We start from the raw sequence: 13,364 nt of genomic DNA, 5'->3' as shown, positions 1-13,364 counted from the left end.
ACCACGGTTCGAGTTCAATGCGTAGTTTTAATACTGAAATCGAGGCCTTGATTTTTTTTCTTTCTGACATGCCTTTGAAAACAATGAAAAAATTATGCTAACTTATTTACCCGGGGAATTTTGTATCGGCGCATACGAAAATTTGACGTCATAATGCTCTTTTACCGTCCCGTGTCAACGTTTTTTTAACCAAATATACAAGCTTGATTCCTTCCTTTTTAACGGGAAATAAAAATCGACATGTTAAATTATAAATTTTCCCCCTCCCAAAAATTTATTTTTTAAAACGCAAAAAAAAAAAAGTCGCAAAAATCTGCGATCCTCGACAGGATAAGCCAGAGAAAAAAAAATAATCATTCTTGCAAAAAACCCTTGTTTTTTGCCGATTTCGACCAGCACAAACAGGGAAAAAAAACGTGACAAACAGAGATTCCCGTGAGCACGCGCTGTTGGTAAACGTTTGAATATGCTTGGGGGTCCAACGTAACAAAGAGGGACCCCAAATAAATTTTGGGCCAAAGTCAAAGGGTCCTAATTTAGAAACTTTTCTTTTGCATTTTTATTAAAAATACTTTTTTTTAAACCTACTTACTTAACTTGTAGTAATCTACCCTCTTGTACCGACGCATTGATTTTCCTTAAATTTGTTTTATTACGCGTATTTCCCAAAATAAGTTTAAAAACGCCGCGTTTAATCCGAAAATGATAGCAAACAATTTTAAAAAAATACATTTCGTTTTTAAAATTAAATTTGAGCGAAAAATTTTACATGCAAAACTTTAAATCTTCACAAAACTTTAAAAAAATGTTGGTCTACTTTACACATCAGCATCTACTGATTTGAGGTGTGAAAGTAAACAAAACATGACGAAGCGAAAGTTAAAGGTTTTTTCCAATTAATGAACATTTGAGAACAGAAGGTATTTATTTTATATTTTTCAATTTTTTTGTAATCTCCCCAAACCCATGTTTGCTTATGAATTCAATATAAGTTCATTCGTGTTGGAAAAATTAAAATTTTGTGTTTATCAAATTTTGACGTGAGGGGGTTGGGGGCAAACAAAATTTTCTACATATAAAAGCCTAAAGATTTCATTTCTAACGATATGAAAATATGGATCGAAAAACCAATTCTATTGCACAAATTTTTAAAAAAAAACGTAAGGACAGACATAAATTTTAAAAACCAAGCAAATTGTTTCTGTCTGCATCTCACTACACCGAAAATATGTGTAAAACATGATCCGGAAACCCCTTTTCTCTAACCCCAGTCCCCAAAACCTAAATTTCCCCGATATTGGGAAAAAGGGGGGAAATCATATTTATTTTAAAAAATTTTTAAATTATAAAATACCCATCAAAAATGCCTTCAGCATTATAAAAAATCACTGTTTCTGTGGGCCAAAAACATAAAAAAAACATTGTCCAAAACAACCAAACGCCGACTTCGATGGGCAAAATGTCACTGAATAGTCTTTTTTTTTTTGATTTTTCCAGCACTTTAGTTGGTTGTATGCAAAATAGCGATAACAACGTTTTTTCATGAAACAACACGCAAATCCCCCCCGGCTATTTGGTGCACTCCCCCTTGGGGCTCGTCCCCAAACCCAACCCTTGGGGATTCTCAGATTTTTACAAAAAAAAACTGCGTTAACCCAAAACAACAAACACAGGAAACATCTTTTAAGTTTACAACAGAAGGGGACTCGGAGCATTTTCGTTCTTGTTGAAACCGTGACAAAAACCCCTTGATGTACTTACCCTAAAACAATGCATAATTTCTGATAAAAGGGAAACCACTTATGAGATTTTACAAAAAATTTTTTAAGTCCCGTGTGGGGCGAAAAAGTTTTCCGTCTTGTATTCATGGGTTGTTTATTTTCTTTTCTTGGCAGGGACCATCAAAATTTTGTATTAGGTTCCGTTTAAGGGGCCGGTCTGGGGGTTGAGGGGTGTTGCCTTTCCATTACCTCTCATGAACACTCAACAAACCGACGTAATATCTTGCTTTTTTTGCATTTTGGCGTTTTCCCAAAAAAATTTCCTTTTATAACTTTTACTACGACAAAATTTTTCAACTTCCTACTTTTCATTCAAAACCCAATAAAAAGTTTTCCAAACGGACCGACCAAACGATATGAGCATATTGACGACCTACCCATATTAACAAACAAAAATTGATATAATACCCAGTAGTATACATTTGTATATACAGTTGGAACTCGGTTTCTCGAATTCCAAGGGATCGATCGTTTTACTTCAATGTGTTTTAGTGACAAGACTTGATAATGCCATCGAGATACCCGGAATTATGGGATTAGCGAGTTCTATATATCTAAATACATACATACTTTGTTGTTTTTGCATGGCCATTGGTTAGAATACATACTTTTGCCACTATTAAGATATAAAATTTCCCAAATAATTTTTAAATTCTATAAAATGTAGCATTTGGGACTTTAAAAGACCACCTGCATCAATGAAGCTTCACAAACCTCCAACAATATTCGTAACTGGGTCCAACTATTAGTTTGTTTTGGATGTACGCCAAAAAAGATGCATAAATTTTTTACAAGCCCCTTCAAGTTCCGCTTCGCTTTGGCGGGCCATATAAACCAAAGAACCAGAAAATTAATTAAAGACAAAATTTAAGAAATGAAATGATCCCTAATTTCTCATCTGAACTTTACTTTTGCCCTTTGGTATAACTACACTTTTCCCAAAAAATTGACATACGGGCCTTTTTTATCTGTAGTGAAAATGCGGTGTTCATCATCTTTTGAATTTTTTTTGGTTTTTAAGGTAAAGCAGATTTCACAAAAAAACCTCTAACTTTTTTTCTTATTTCATAACTAAAACCATGTAAATTTCATTTAAAATTTGGTTTAGAATAAGAAATTATATTTTTTTAAAAATCAGAATTTATGTTTTTTTTCCCCAAAAACCCCTATAATGGGCCCAAATTGCAAAATTTTAATCCCCCAAAGTAGTTAATTCCCCGCTATATTTGAACCCGTGGGAAAAACAAAAAAAAAATTTTTGCAAGGCCGTGAATCCCATAAAATTTTGTATTTTACGGACTTACCCTTTAAAAGACTTGGACTAGATATGCCTTCCACACCACCCCCTTCCACATTTAAGCAACATGTCTGATAATTTTTTTCAAAATTTTTGCTCGATCGAGGTAAGAAATTTTTTTGTTTTTTGTATATTTTTCATTACGATTTTATTTGGTAAATTTTTGTGCATTCACGAATTCGTAACAAATTTTCTTTTTGGCATGTGATTTTAGCTATTCGATTCGGGTAATTTTTTTAAATTTTTTTTAGACTTTTTAAATTATTTCGAAAAAAGGGGTCTAAAAATTTCGTTTTAAAGAGTAAAATTTTTTACTGAAATTTGTAACAGATATTATAAAGTACTTTTTTTCAAAAACTTACTCAAACATTTCGTTGTTAGGAACCCATTACGCTTTTTTTTTGTTAGTATAAATCTTTTGGCAAGTTTAGTACCCTGTATGTAAATTTATTATCCCCCGACGAAAGTCGGAATATGTTTTGGGGGTTGTCCGTCCGTCCGCCTCCTTTCCCTCCGTCTTTCCCCTCCGCCGTCCTTCCTCTTTCCGTCCGTCCGTCCTTCCGTCTTTTCCCCTCCCCTCCGCCTCCCTCCCGGGGCCATTTCTAGGAAATGGTTGGAAATTTATTTAAAACTTTTATATACATGTTCACCACATGAGTTTTTTGCGGCCCGTCAGTTTCAGTCAGATGCCCAAGTAACACCCAAATTTTGGGCCCCTTTGAAGTTTTTTTGTATTAACTAAAAGGGGACTAAAATATGGGCATTTCTGCATCTAACATTTTTATATATTTGACTTTAAATATAAACTAAAACAAATTTTGATCACCCTAATAGGTTTGTACACACAATTTTATTCGATCTATTTTGTAAATTAAATTTTGCCCCTTTTTTTGTATAAAAATCCCATATTGTACATAACAAACTTTCCATTTGGGAGAATTTCATTAAATTTTTTTCATTTTTTTCCCCTAACATTTTTTTGAAAAATGTGAAAGTTTTTACCCACACGGCACCCCCCCACCTTTAATCACACACCTCCCCCTGACACCACCCCCCCCCCCCCCCCCCCCAAAAAAAAAAAAAAAAAAAAAAAATTCCTTATTTTGATTTTTTTCAAAACAAACTTTATATACATGTTTACCACTATGAGTTATGGGGCCCTCAAGTTTTAGACAGATTCCCCCGTAACACCAAGTTTTTGGCCCTAAAATTTCTAGTGTTAAATAATAGGGGACAAGATCTATAGATATTACATTTTTCTCGTAAATTTTATAATTTTACCCAAACTAGAAACTTTTAAAAGAATTTTGAGCACTATAAGTGGGTTTTTGGGGACAACGTTTTTTTACGGTTTTTTTTTTTGTAACTTCAAGTTTTTCCCCTTTTAAATTTTCCCAAAAATCCACATAAATTTTTTTTTTACAAAAAAAACTTACCATTTGGCAGAAAATTTCATTTAAATTTTTTTTCATTCTTTTATAGAACATTTATTTTAAACATGTGAATTCGCACCCACAAACCGGGCACCCACTTTCCTGGTCAACCCCCTCCCCTCTCAACCCCCTCCCCCCCCCCCCCAAAAAAAAAAAAACAAAAAAAATTTTCATTTTTTTTTTTTAGATTTTTTTCAAAACCTTTCCCAATTGTACCATTCCCCCACCTCACTTCTCCCCCCCATCATCCACCACGATCTGCATCCCCCTCCCCCCCCCCCCCCCCCCCCCACCCCCACCAATTCACCCTTTTAACCCTTTTTTTTTTCATGTTTTTAATTTTCAAACAAAATTTATAATCAACATTGAAATTTTGTTTCCCCTCCCCTTCCCCCGCACCCCCACCCCCCAAAAAAATAAAATTTTAAAATAAATTTTAATATATATAAATTTCCATTCCTTTTTTTTTTTTTTTTTTAAAAGCCCAAAACCTTTACATGTTAATTGTGCTGCACAAACCTTGCCCTCAGCCAGTTTAGATATCTTACCTTTTTTCCTTAAGGAAAATGCCTTTTAAGTTCAAATGCATTTAAACCCCAACACCGGTGCCAAACCACCGAAGACAAATTTCGTTCCCGTTTAAAATTCAGGCTCATAAAACAATTTAAATGCTTTAAATTTTAAATGCTGCTTATTCAGTAAGCAATCCCATTCAAAATAAATTCTTTGGTCAGGATCAAAGTATCAACATTTATTATAACTCTTTAATTAAACATTGTTTTCTGTTTAAATTTATTTTGAATAAAGAAATTATTGCTTCTTATTTAAAACCTTTCACTTTTTTGGGTATATCTTTTTTCCATTCCTCACCCAAACCCTTTTGGGGGGGATACCAATTCACGAATTTGCTTTTTGTAAATTTTTAATTGGTGCCATCTTTGCACATCAATAATGCCGTTGTAGGTATGGGATTGATAAAAAAAGATGCCAAAAATTAAAATAACGTTTTATTTACATTTAATTTTTTAATTTGTAGTTGTAAAAAACTGCATTTATCATTTCCGTATCATAATGTTTCATCATAAACCTCATATCTTTCATACTTTGACTTTTGTCTTTTAAGTAATAATTTTTGTAATAATGGAAGTAATTTGTACGTATTTTAACACGTGGGCGTATGAACTAGTAGCAATATTTTTTTAATAAGTACAATTATTTTTGGGGCCTACGGAGGATGGGTACCCAAAGGGGCATTTTATCCCTGATTTTTTTTGTTTTTGCTATGGGGCTTACCATTTGTTATATATTTTATTCTTCCCCCCAGACGATTTTCCCCCGGGGGGGTTTTCATAACCCAAGTACAATCCCCAGGTTCACTTTTCTCACTCGCCTGGGTTATAACCCACGCAGAGCTTTCGTCCCATGGGTTGGCCCCCTAAACCGCAAAGACGAGATTTTTTTTACCTCTGAAGTCAGCTCAAAGGGTGCAATCACCACCCCCATAGGGGGCCAAAACGGGAACGACGTATTTACGGTTTTAAAGGGACTTAATTTGAAAATAGTCAAAAATTCTTTTTGTGCACTTTAAAATTCGCATAAATTAAAGAACTTTTCCGTCACTTTTTAAAAGAACTGTAAAACTTTGTATCTGGTGATACTGAACTTTGATTTTTTTTTCTTTCTTTCTTTTAAATCATTTTTTTTTTTATATCATTATTTATTTTAAAAAACACTTAAGTAAATAAATTTTTTAAAAATTTTAAAGGTGTTATTTGTTCTATGTTCTGTCCCGTAAAGGGGTTTCCTGTCACACAGTTTTACAAAAATTTTTAAATTTTCTTCGAATGAAATATCTTTATTTCGACACATGACAGACAAAAGGGAAAAAGAGCTTAATGAATTAACCTTAAGTAATATGATTTTAACAAAACGTTTCTCTCACCCTAGGTATCAAAAGTAGGGTGAGGGAATCCACTAAACTTAAAGATAACATTCTGGTTAAGTTTTTTATCTGCAGACATTTTTTTTTACAGACAAATTTTATTCCAAATTTCCCAAAAACTAAAAACATGAGTTATATGACAATATAGAGCTACCCGAATAAATTTAAAACAAAAAAGTTTTTAAGCCAAATGGGTAACCAACCAATGTGACATTGGGGGCATAATGATACGGGCTTTGATGTTTGAGATTTACAAGGAAATAGTTATCAATTTTTCCTATCAAATGTTTTTTGTAAATGGACAAAATGTTTTTTGTAAGAAATATACTAATTTTTTTGCAAATTGGACAGCAGTAAATCATTCAAATTAAGCAATTTTTAATAAATAATTAATTCATTTCAGCCACATGTTGTCTTTTTTTTCTATTTTTAGCATGCCCTAATTGGGTTTTCCCCAAACGAATCTATTGAATAAACTTAGATTGTGATTTGCTTCGGCCAAAACTGGTGAATATCAAACGGGAACCCAAAAAGTGTTAAAACCTCTTGAAAACGCCGGTGCAACCCACGTGCATCAAAAAAACAAAAAATTTTAATATTTTTAATAAAAAATAAAATAAAATCTGAATCACATATCAGAAAGAACTGTTTCAAAAAATTTTGTATTTTACGCTTGTGGGATCCTTGTAAATCCAATAGAACATTTGAAACAGCTTTTCAAGATATCATGTGGGAAACCCTATCTATCGGTTATTTAATGAAGCGTTGTGAGCCCTTTTAATTTCTATTTACTTTTTTAGCCCTTTAAAGGGGATCATTGAACCGTTTTAAAAATGAAAAGGGAAATTTTTAAAAGAAAGCAGTTAAAGAAAACAACGGATACTAAACGATTCAATAGCTCGCCTGAAGTCTTTTAAAGTTAAATGTGATCTTGTTAAAAAAATATCGTTAACGAAAATTCACTCCTAAAGGAGATAATAGTACATTCAAGGGAGGTATATAGAATACTTTATTTGTAGTATCATAAGGGAACCGATTTTCTATATATAGAGGATACTTGTTTTTTTCGTGAAAGACAAGAAAATGTGAAAATTGTCACCTCTGTTGGAGATACATTTCCCGGGTTTTCGATAAGCAAACAAAAATTTCCATTTTAAGAAAGCAAAAAAAGAAATTAAAAAAAATTGTACAAACACAGCGTGAGTGATATAGATTTTTAGATCACTGATAAAAACTCAGTCTTCATTTATTGCATAGGGAAAATTTACTTACAAATAAACCTTTTGTGATCACAAAAAAACTTTCAAAATTTTATTAAACTGATGAACAAAATTTCCTAAGCTTTTAGACTCGAAAAAAGTTCATGCATGGGTTTTAAAAACAAATTTTTTCCTGATTTCAGGAGAAAAGAAGACCCATACGCATTTCAGCATTCAAATAGCTTGCTCAATCAACAAAAGCTTAAAACCATGGCAGCATGTAAATTTTAAAAAAAACGTAAAGTGAGCAGAAATCTATAAACTAAAACCCCACCTACAACGGATTATCAACAACTTGAAAAAAATGATCAAAATCTGAAAAATACTTCTGCAAAGTTGAGACTAAAATTTGTTCATGTATTTCCAAATTCCCCCCTGAATAAAAATAAAACTATACCATTTTCCATCTAGAATATCTTCTTAACCATATCAACTCCTCCCAAGAGATTCTCCCGAAATTTTCCATGTTTCAAAAGGGCAGTCTACATGACACACCACTTATCACAACTTCCCACATGCGCACAACGGAGTTTTATTAAAAATCCGTCCCGACCATCGCTATCAGTAACCACCAGAGTTCCCCGCACCTTGCATTCTGTTTTCGAACGCAGGCGCGTGTTTGCAACTTCCAACAGCAAAATCAGTCTTCTTGGTTGTACCTTGATTCTGTAGTCTTGAAATAAATTTTGAGATTCTTATTAGTTACCTCAGGAAATGGTTTTACCAACTTCTACCCTTTTCCTTTCTGTGGTGAACTTTTCTAACATTGTGCATATTGTTAGACCGTGAACATTTAATAATCTATATTTCAAAATAACACTGGCTTCATTCTAAACTTATCACATAATATTACTTTTCAAAAAGTACAAAACCGCCAAAATATGCCAAACGTTCTTCATACTTTTAATTTCTGCAGAAGTACAGTTGCAGAACTACGTTTTGTAGTTATAATGATAAGCTAAACATGATGTTGTTGTTCCATTTTGTGTAAAGTTTTCCTATTTTACTTATTTTTCTTTAGAAAATTTTTTAATCTTCCTGAATAAATACAGTGCTACCTTTAAATAATAAAATACATGGTTGTCACCACAATTTTTTTCTAACAAAGAAATTATTTTTGATAAGTATATACCAAAAATTTTCAAATATTTTTTTTTTGACCTTCAATATTTTCCCCAAAAATCTTTTTTCATACTTCCTGCACCAATTAAGGCTTATTTAAATTTTTTTATTCCTTGAAAACAAAAACCAAGAAGAACTCATGAGAGTGTTTACTGATCGTGATTTTAATGCCCATAAAATGGTCCAAATAAATAAATTGCTCAATTTTTTAAAATATTACTATAATTTTCAAGTATATACCCGATTTGTGATAATTTTTTAAATAACACAGCAAAAAAATGCTTCATATAACGTGTCACTGACATTAAACAAAAATTTAGCAAAAAAAAACGGACAATCGTTACGTGACAAAAAAAAGACTTCGTTACTGGTGACAAGTTTAAAACAACGTTACTGGTGACATAATTTAAAAACAACCGTTCTGTACTAGATTTTAAAACAACCGTTACTGGGCAAATAAAACAATCGTTACTTATGACATAGATTTAAGACAAACGTTACGGTACAAGATTTAAACAAACGTTATTTTTGACCCAGATTTTTAAGGGAACGTTACGGGCATAAAATTTTAAAAACACGGGTACTGGTACATAATTTAAGCAACCGTTTTTGATGACATAGATTTAAGACAACCTTACGTGACACAGATTTAAGACAATCGTTTTTTTAGACATAGATTTAAGACGACCGTTACTGGTGGCATAGATTTGACATAGATTTAAGACAATCGTTACTAGTGACATAGATTTAAGACAATCGTTACTGGTGACATAGATTTAAGACAATCGTTATTTGTGACATAGATTTAAGACAATCATTACTGGTGACATCAATTTAAGACAATCGTTTCTGTGGCATAAATTTAAAAGTGAGATAAAGGTCTGGGGAATATTTTCGCGAGTACAACCTGTAGTATCAATATAAATGTCCAGATTTTCGTAACCTTTACATCACGCTAACAATTTGTTTAATGTGGGTCAATACAATAGGTGACTTCAATACTGTTTTTTGTCAGAATTTTATTTTTTATAATAATTTACCTTTTTGGAACGATTTATCATTTTTTCTGAAAGTGCACGAAATTGTGAATCCCAATTTTTTTTGAAATGGGCATTATTGACATATTAAGGAGTTCGCACGTTTAGTCGAAATTTTTTCTGTAAGTAAATTTGTTAAACCCTGATTTTTTCAAAAATTCATATTATATTTGGAAAATTCACAAATAAAAAAGATAGGGGCGGTGCTTGATTTTTGCTAGACGATTTTTAAAAATTTTGGGCCAAAAGCCTTTTTTATAAGGGAGTCTTAGGGAAAACACAACTTCATATCTTTTTCGGAATAAAATTTTTCTACAATTAATTTAATGAAACTTTACACACTTTTAAAAAAACTACTTCTTAAAAAAGGAAATAAAAAGTAAGGGCCGTGTCTTGGTTTTTATATATCTGACCCTATTAAATAACCGCACGTTTCAAACTAATTTTAAGACAATTTTTTTGACTTATTTAACGTTAAGAAAGTTTTTAAAAACACGTTTTACTTAATATATTAGTGCCATTGAAGAAATTACGTACGTTCCTTTTTAAATTTATAAAATGATTTTCATTTCCGTACGCCGAACCAGGGTTATTTACGTTTTCCGGATAAATGTGTTACGCCATCACTTCCGGTTTTTAACTCAATATTTTTTTCGATAATGAATAATTTTAAAAATTGCATGTAGTTTGTTAAAACAATACTTTCTAGTGAATGAAAACTTGGCATTTACTCTATTTAGTGACTTTCAGTATTTTTTTGGGCCCTAATTGGATACCCATTAAAATGAAACCATTTTCCCCGTTTTGGGTTTCATTTTTTTCAAGAACGTAAAATCTTTCACTTCGCTTTTATTTTAATTTTTCCCTTTAATGGTAATTTCTTTTGTTTCAATTCTTACCAAAATATTTGAACAAAATTTTTATGCTTGAAAAGGGGGAAACATTTTTAATTTGTCATACATGGGCTGATAGCTTTAAATCGTTGTTTTGAATGTTAAGCCCAGGGGAAAATTTGTTCAAACAAACCTTTGTATTTAGCCCTTAGTTATTTAAGAAATGAAAACAAGAATCAGTCCCACATGAGAGTAAAATCACTAATATTTCGGATAAATCGGCAGTTTTTTATTATTTAATATTGTAAAAATATATATAAAGCAATGCGTTTTGGCCCTTTTTCCCCCTTTTTATTCTAAGCTTTTTTGGGAAAAAAAATCGCGCTCCGCATTTTTTTACACTTGCAATTTCGCACCTCAAAAAGTATTGTGAAAGAAAAAAAAAAGTAAAGTGCTCGGTAATGAATGTCCAACAGTTTAAAATACATACTATTTTCTTATTACCTTTTTTGAACAAAAATATATTTCTTTTTTCTTTTTTTAACTTTTATTTAAAACCGAAACTAATTTTTCCCATAATTTTTTTAAATTTTACTGGTTTTTTTTAAAATTTGATTTAAATTGTCTGAAAAAAGGCAATGTTTTTTTGTTTTGTTTTTGCAAAAAATGTACATCAAACATTAATTTTAAAAACACCTGTATTTAAACATTTTTTTTAAACCCTTTTCTCTTTTTAACTTTTAATTGTCCATTTAAATTTTTTAACTCGTTGAAACAATTTAATAAACCGCTTTAAATTCCCCGAATTAAAACCCCTTTACTTTCCCCACACCTCTTTTCCTTTGTTTTTTTGGGTTAATCAGGTCGACTAGTAAGGTCACATGTCCCCCCATCTCTACGATAAATAATCATTTTCTCCACACACCTCTTTTCTTTGTTTTTTTTGGGGTTTAGATCAGCGACTCAGTTAAGGTTTTAGCCACTCATCCCTACGATAAATAACTCATTTACCCCACAAAAACCCTTTTTTTTTGTTTTTTGTTGGGTTTAAAAGTCAGCCGACTCAGTAAGGTCACAGTCCACTCATATCTGCGATAAATAACTATTTACTCCCACAACTCTTTTCTTGTTTTTGTTTTGGGTTTTGACAGACCGACCAGTTTTAAAGGGCACATGCCACTCACTTTTTCCCTATCCTAAAAAATATATAGTCCTTTCAAAATTATCCAAACCAAAAATGGGAAACCATGACATTTTTTTTACAAGCAAATTTACCACTTTATATAATGGGGGAAAAAGCTCCTCTTACCTTGCTATTAACAAAAAAAGCTTTATTTTATAAAAAGGGAACTCAAAAAAAATTGAAGAGTTACGGTTTGCACAACTTTCTTTTTTATATAATTTATTATCAATAACTGTTTTAAAAATATTTCTTTTGATTAATCAAGTGAATTGTTCAGACGAATAAGAGATAAACTTAATTACTTTTAAAAGATGAACGCATACGCTTTTCTTTTTTTATATTTCCTTTTTATAAAAGCAATAAGAAAATCCTACAGCCTTATCAAAGAATTTACCGTAGTTTTAAATTATTCTTGCATAAAAATTTTTTTTTTCCGATTTCGGGCAGGACAAACAGGGAAAAAACGGTTTCAAACAAAGAGATTTTTCGGACACGCCTGTTTTGGGGAACGTTTTGAAAAGCTTGCGGGTCCAACGAAAGCAAATATGGGCCCGAAACAAAATTTTTTCCGAAGTCGAAAGGGGCCGAATTAGAAACTTTATCTGCTTATTTAAAAAAAATCATTTTTTCAACCAACTTACTTTAACTTTTAAAAGTGCTACCCCTCTTGTTTCGCACTGCATTGACGTTCCATATTATTGTATTATTACGCGTATTTGACTCAGATTAAGTTTACACGCCACGATTTCATCCCTGAAAATGATAAGCAAACAACATTTACAAAAATACCATTTCGTTTTCCAAATTAATTTGAGTCGAGAAAGTTGACATGCTAACTTTAAATCTTACACTAAAACTTTTAAAAAATGTTTGTGTCTACTTTACACATCTATGCAGTCTACTGATGTAGTGATGGTGTGTAATGTAAAGCATAAACATGACGAAGCTTTAAGTTTGAAGGATTTTTCCATAGTTAATGAACATTTGATGAACAGAAGGTATTTATCATATATTTTTCAATTTATTTGTAGATCTCACCAACCATGTTTGAGTTCATAAATCCAATCTAAGTTGATTATATCGATGTTAGAAAAATTCAAATTTTTGTGTTTATCAAACTTTGATCGCGATGGGGTGGGGTGCAAAGCAAAATTTTCTACGTTATATGTCTAGAGATTTCATTTTTAACGATATGAAGAATATAGGTATCATACCCATTTCTATTAAACGATAATGTTTACATTTAAAAAGCGTAAGGGACAGACTATTAATTTAAACCAAGCAGAATTGTGTTCTGCCGGCACCTCACCTGCAAATTGTGTAAAGACAGGATGCCGTGTATGCCCTTTTCTTATAATTCCGAGCCTCTAAAGCTAAAGTTCCTACCGATATATCGGAAAAAGGGGGAATCATACTTATTTTACATATATTTAATATTAAAGTAATTACCACATCAAGAATGTCCGTTCGACATGTA

At 31.8% G+C, this 13,364-nt stretch overlaps 1 protein-coding gene across 1 annotated transcript in view; it reads right to left on the bottom strand.

Annotated features, from left to right (window-relative positions):
* The window catches only part of LOC123530400 (fatty acid synthase-like), a 315,596-nt gene extending 307,217 nt beyond the window's left edge, over positions 1–8,379 (bottom strand). The window contains exon 1 of the mRNA XM_053520841.1: positions 8,300–8,379. Within this exon, the coding sequence (XP_053376816.1) occupies positions 8,300–8,306 (7 nt within the window). The 5' untranslated portion in view covers positions 8,307–8,379. The remainder of the gene's footprint in view (positions 1–8,299) is intronic.
* Positions 8,380–13,364: the final 4,985 nt, after the last annotated feature.

This window comes from Mercenaria mercenaria, chromosome 13 (genome assembly GCF_021730395.1).
Source record: "Mercenaria mercenaria strain notata chromosome 13, MADL_Memer_1, whole genome shotgun sequence".
Lineage (NCBI taxonomy): Eukaryota > Metazoa > Mollusca > Bivalvia > Venerida > Veneridae > Mercenaria > Mercenaria mercenaria.
Note: the sequence above shows the minus strand (reverse complement) of the source record. Positions and strands in the feature narration are given on the sequence as shown.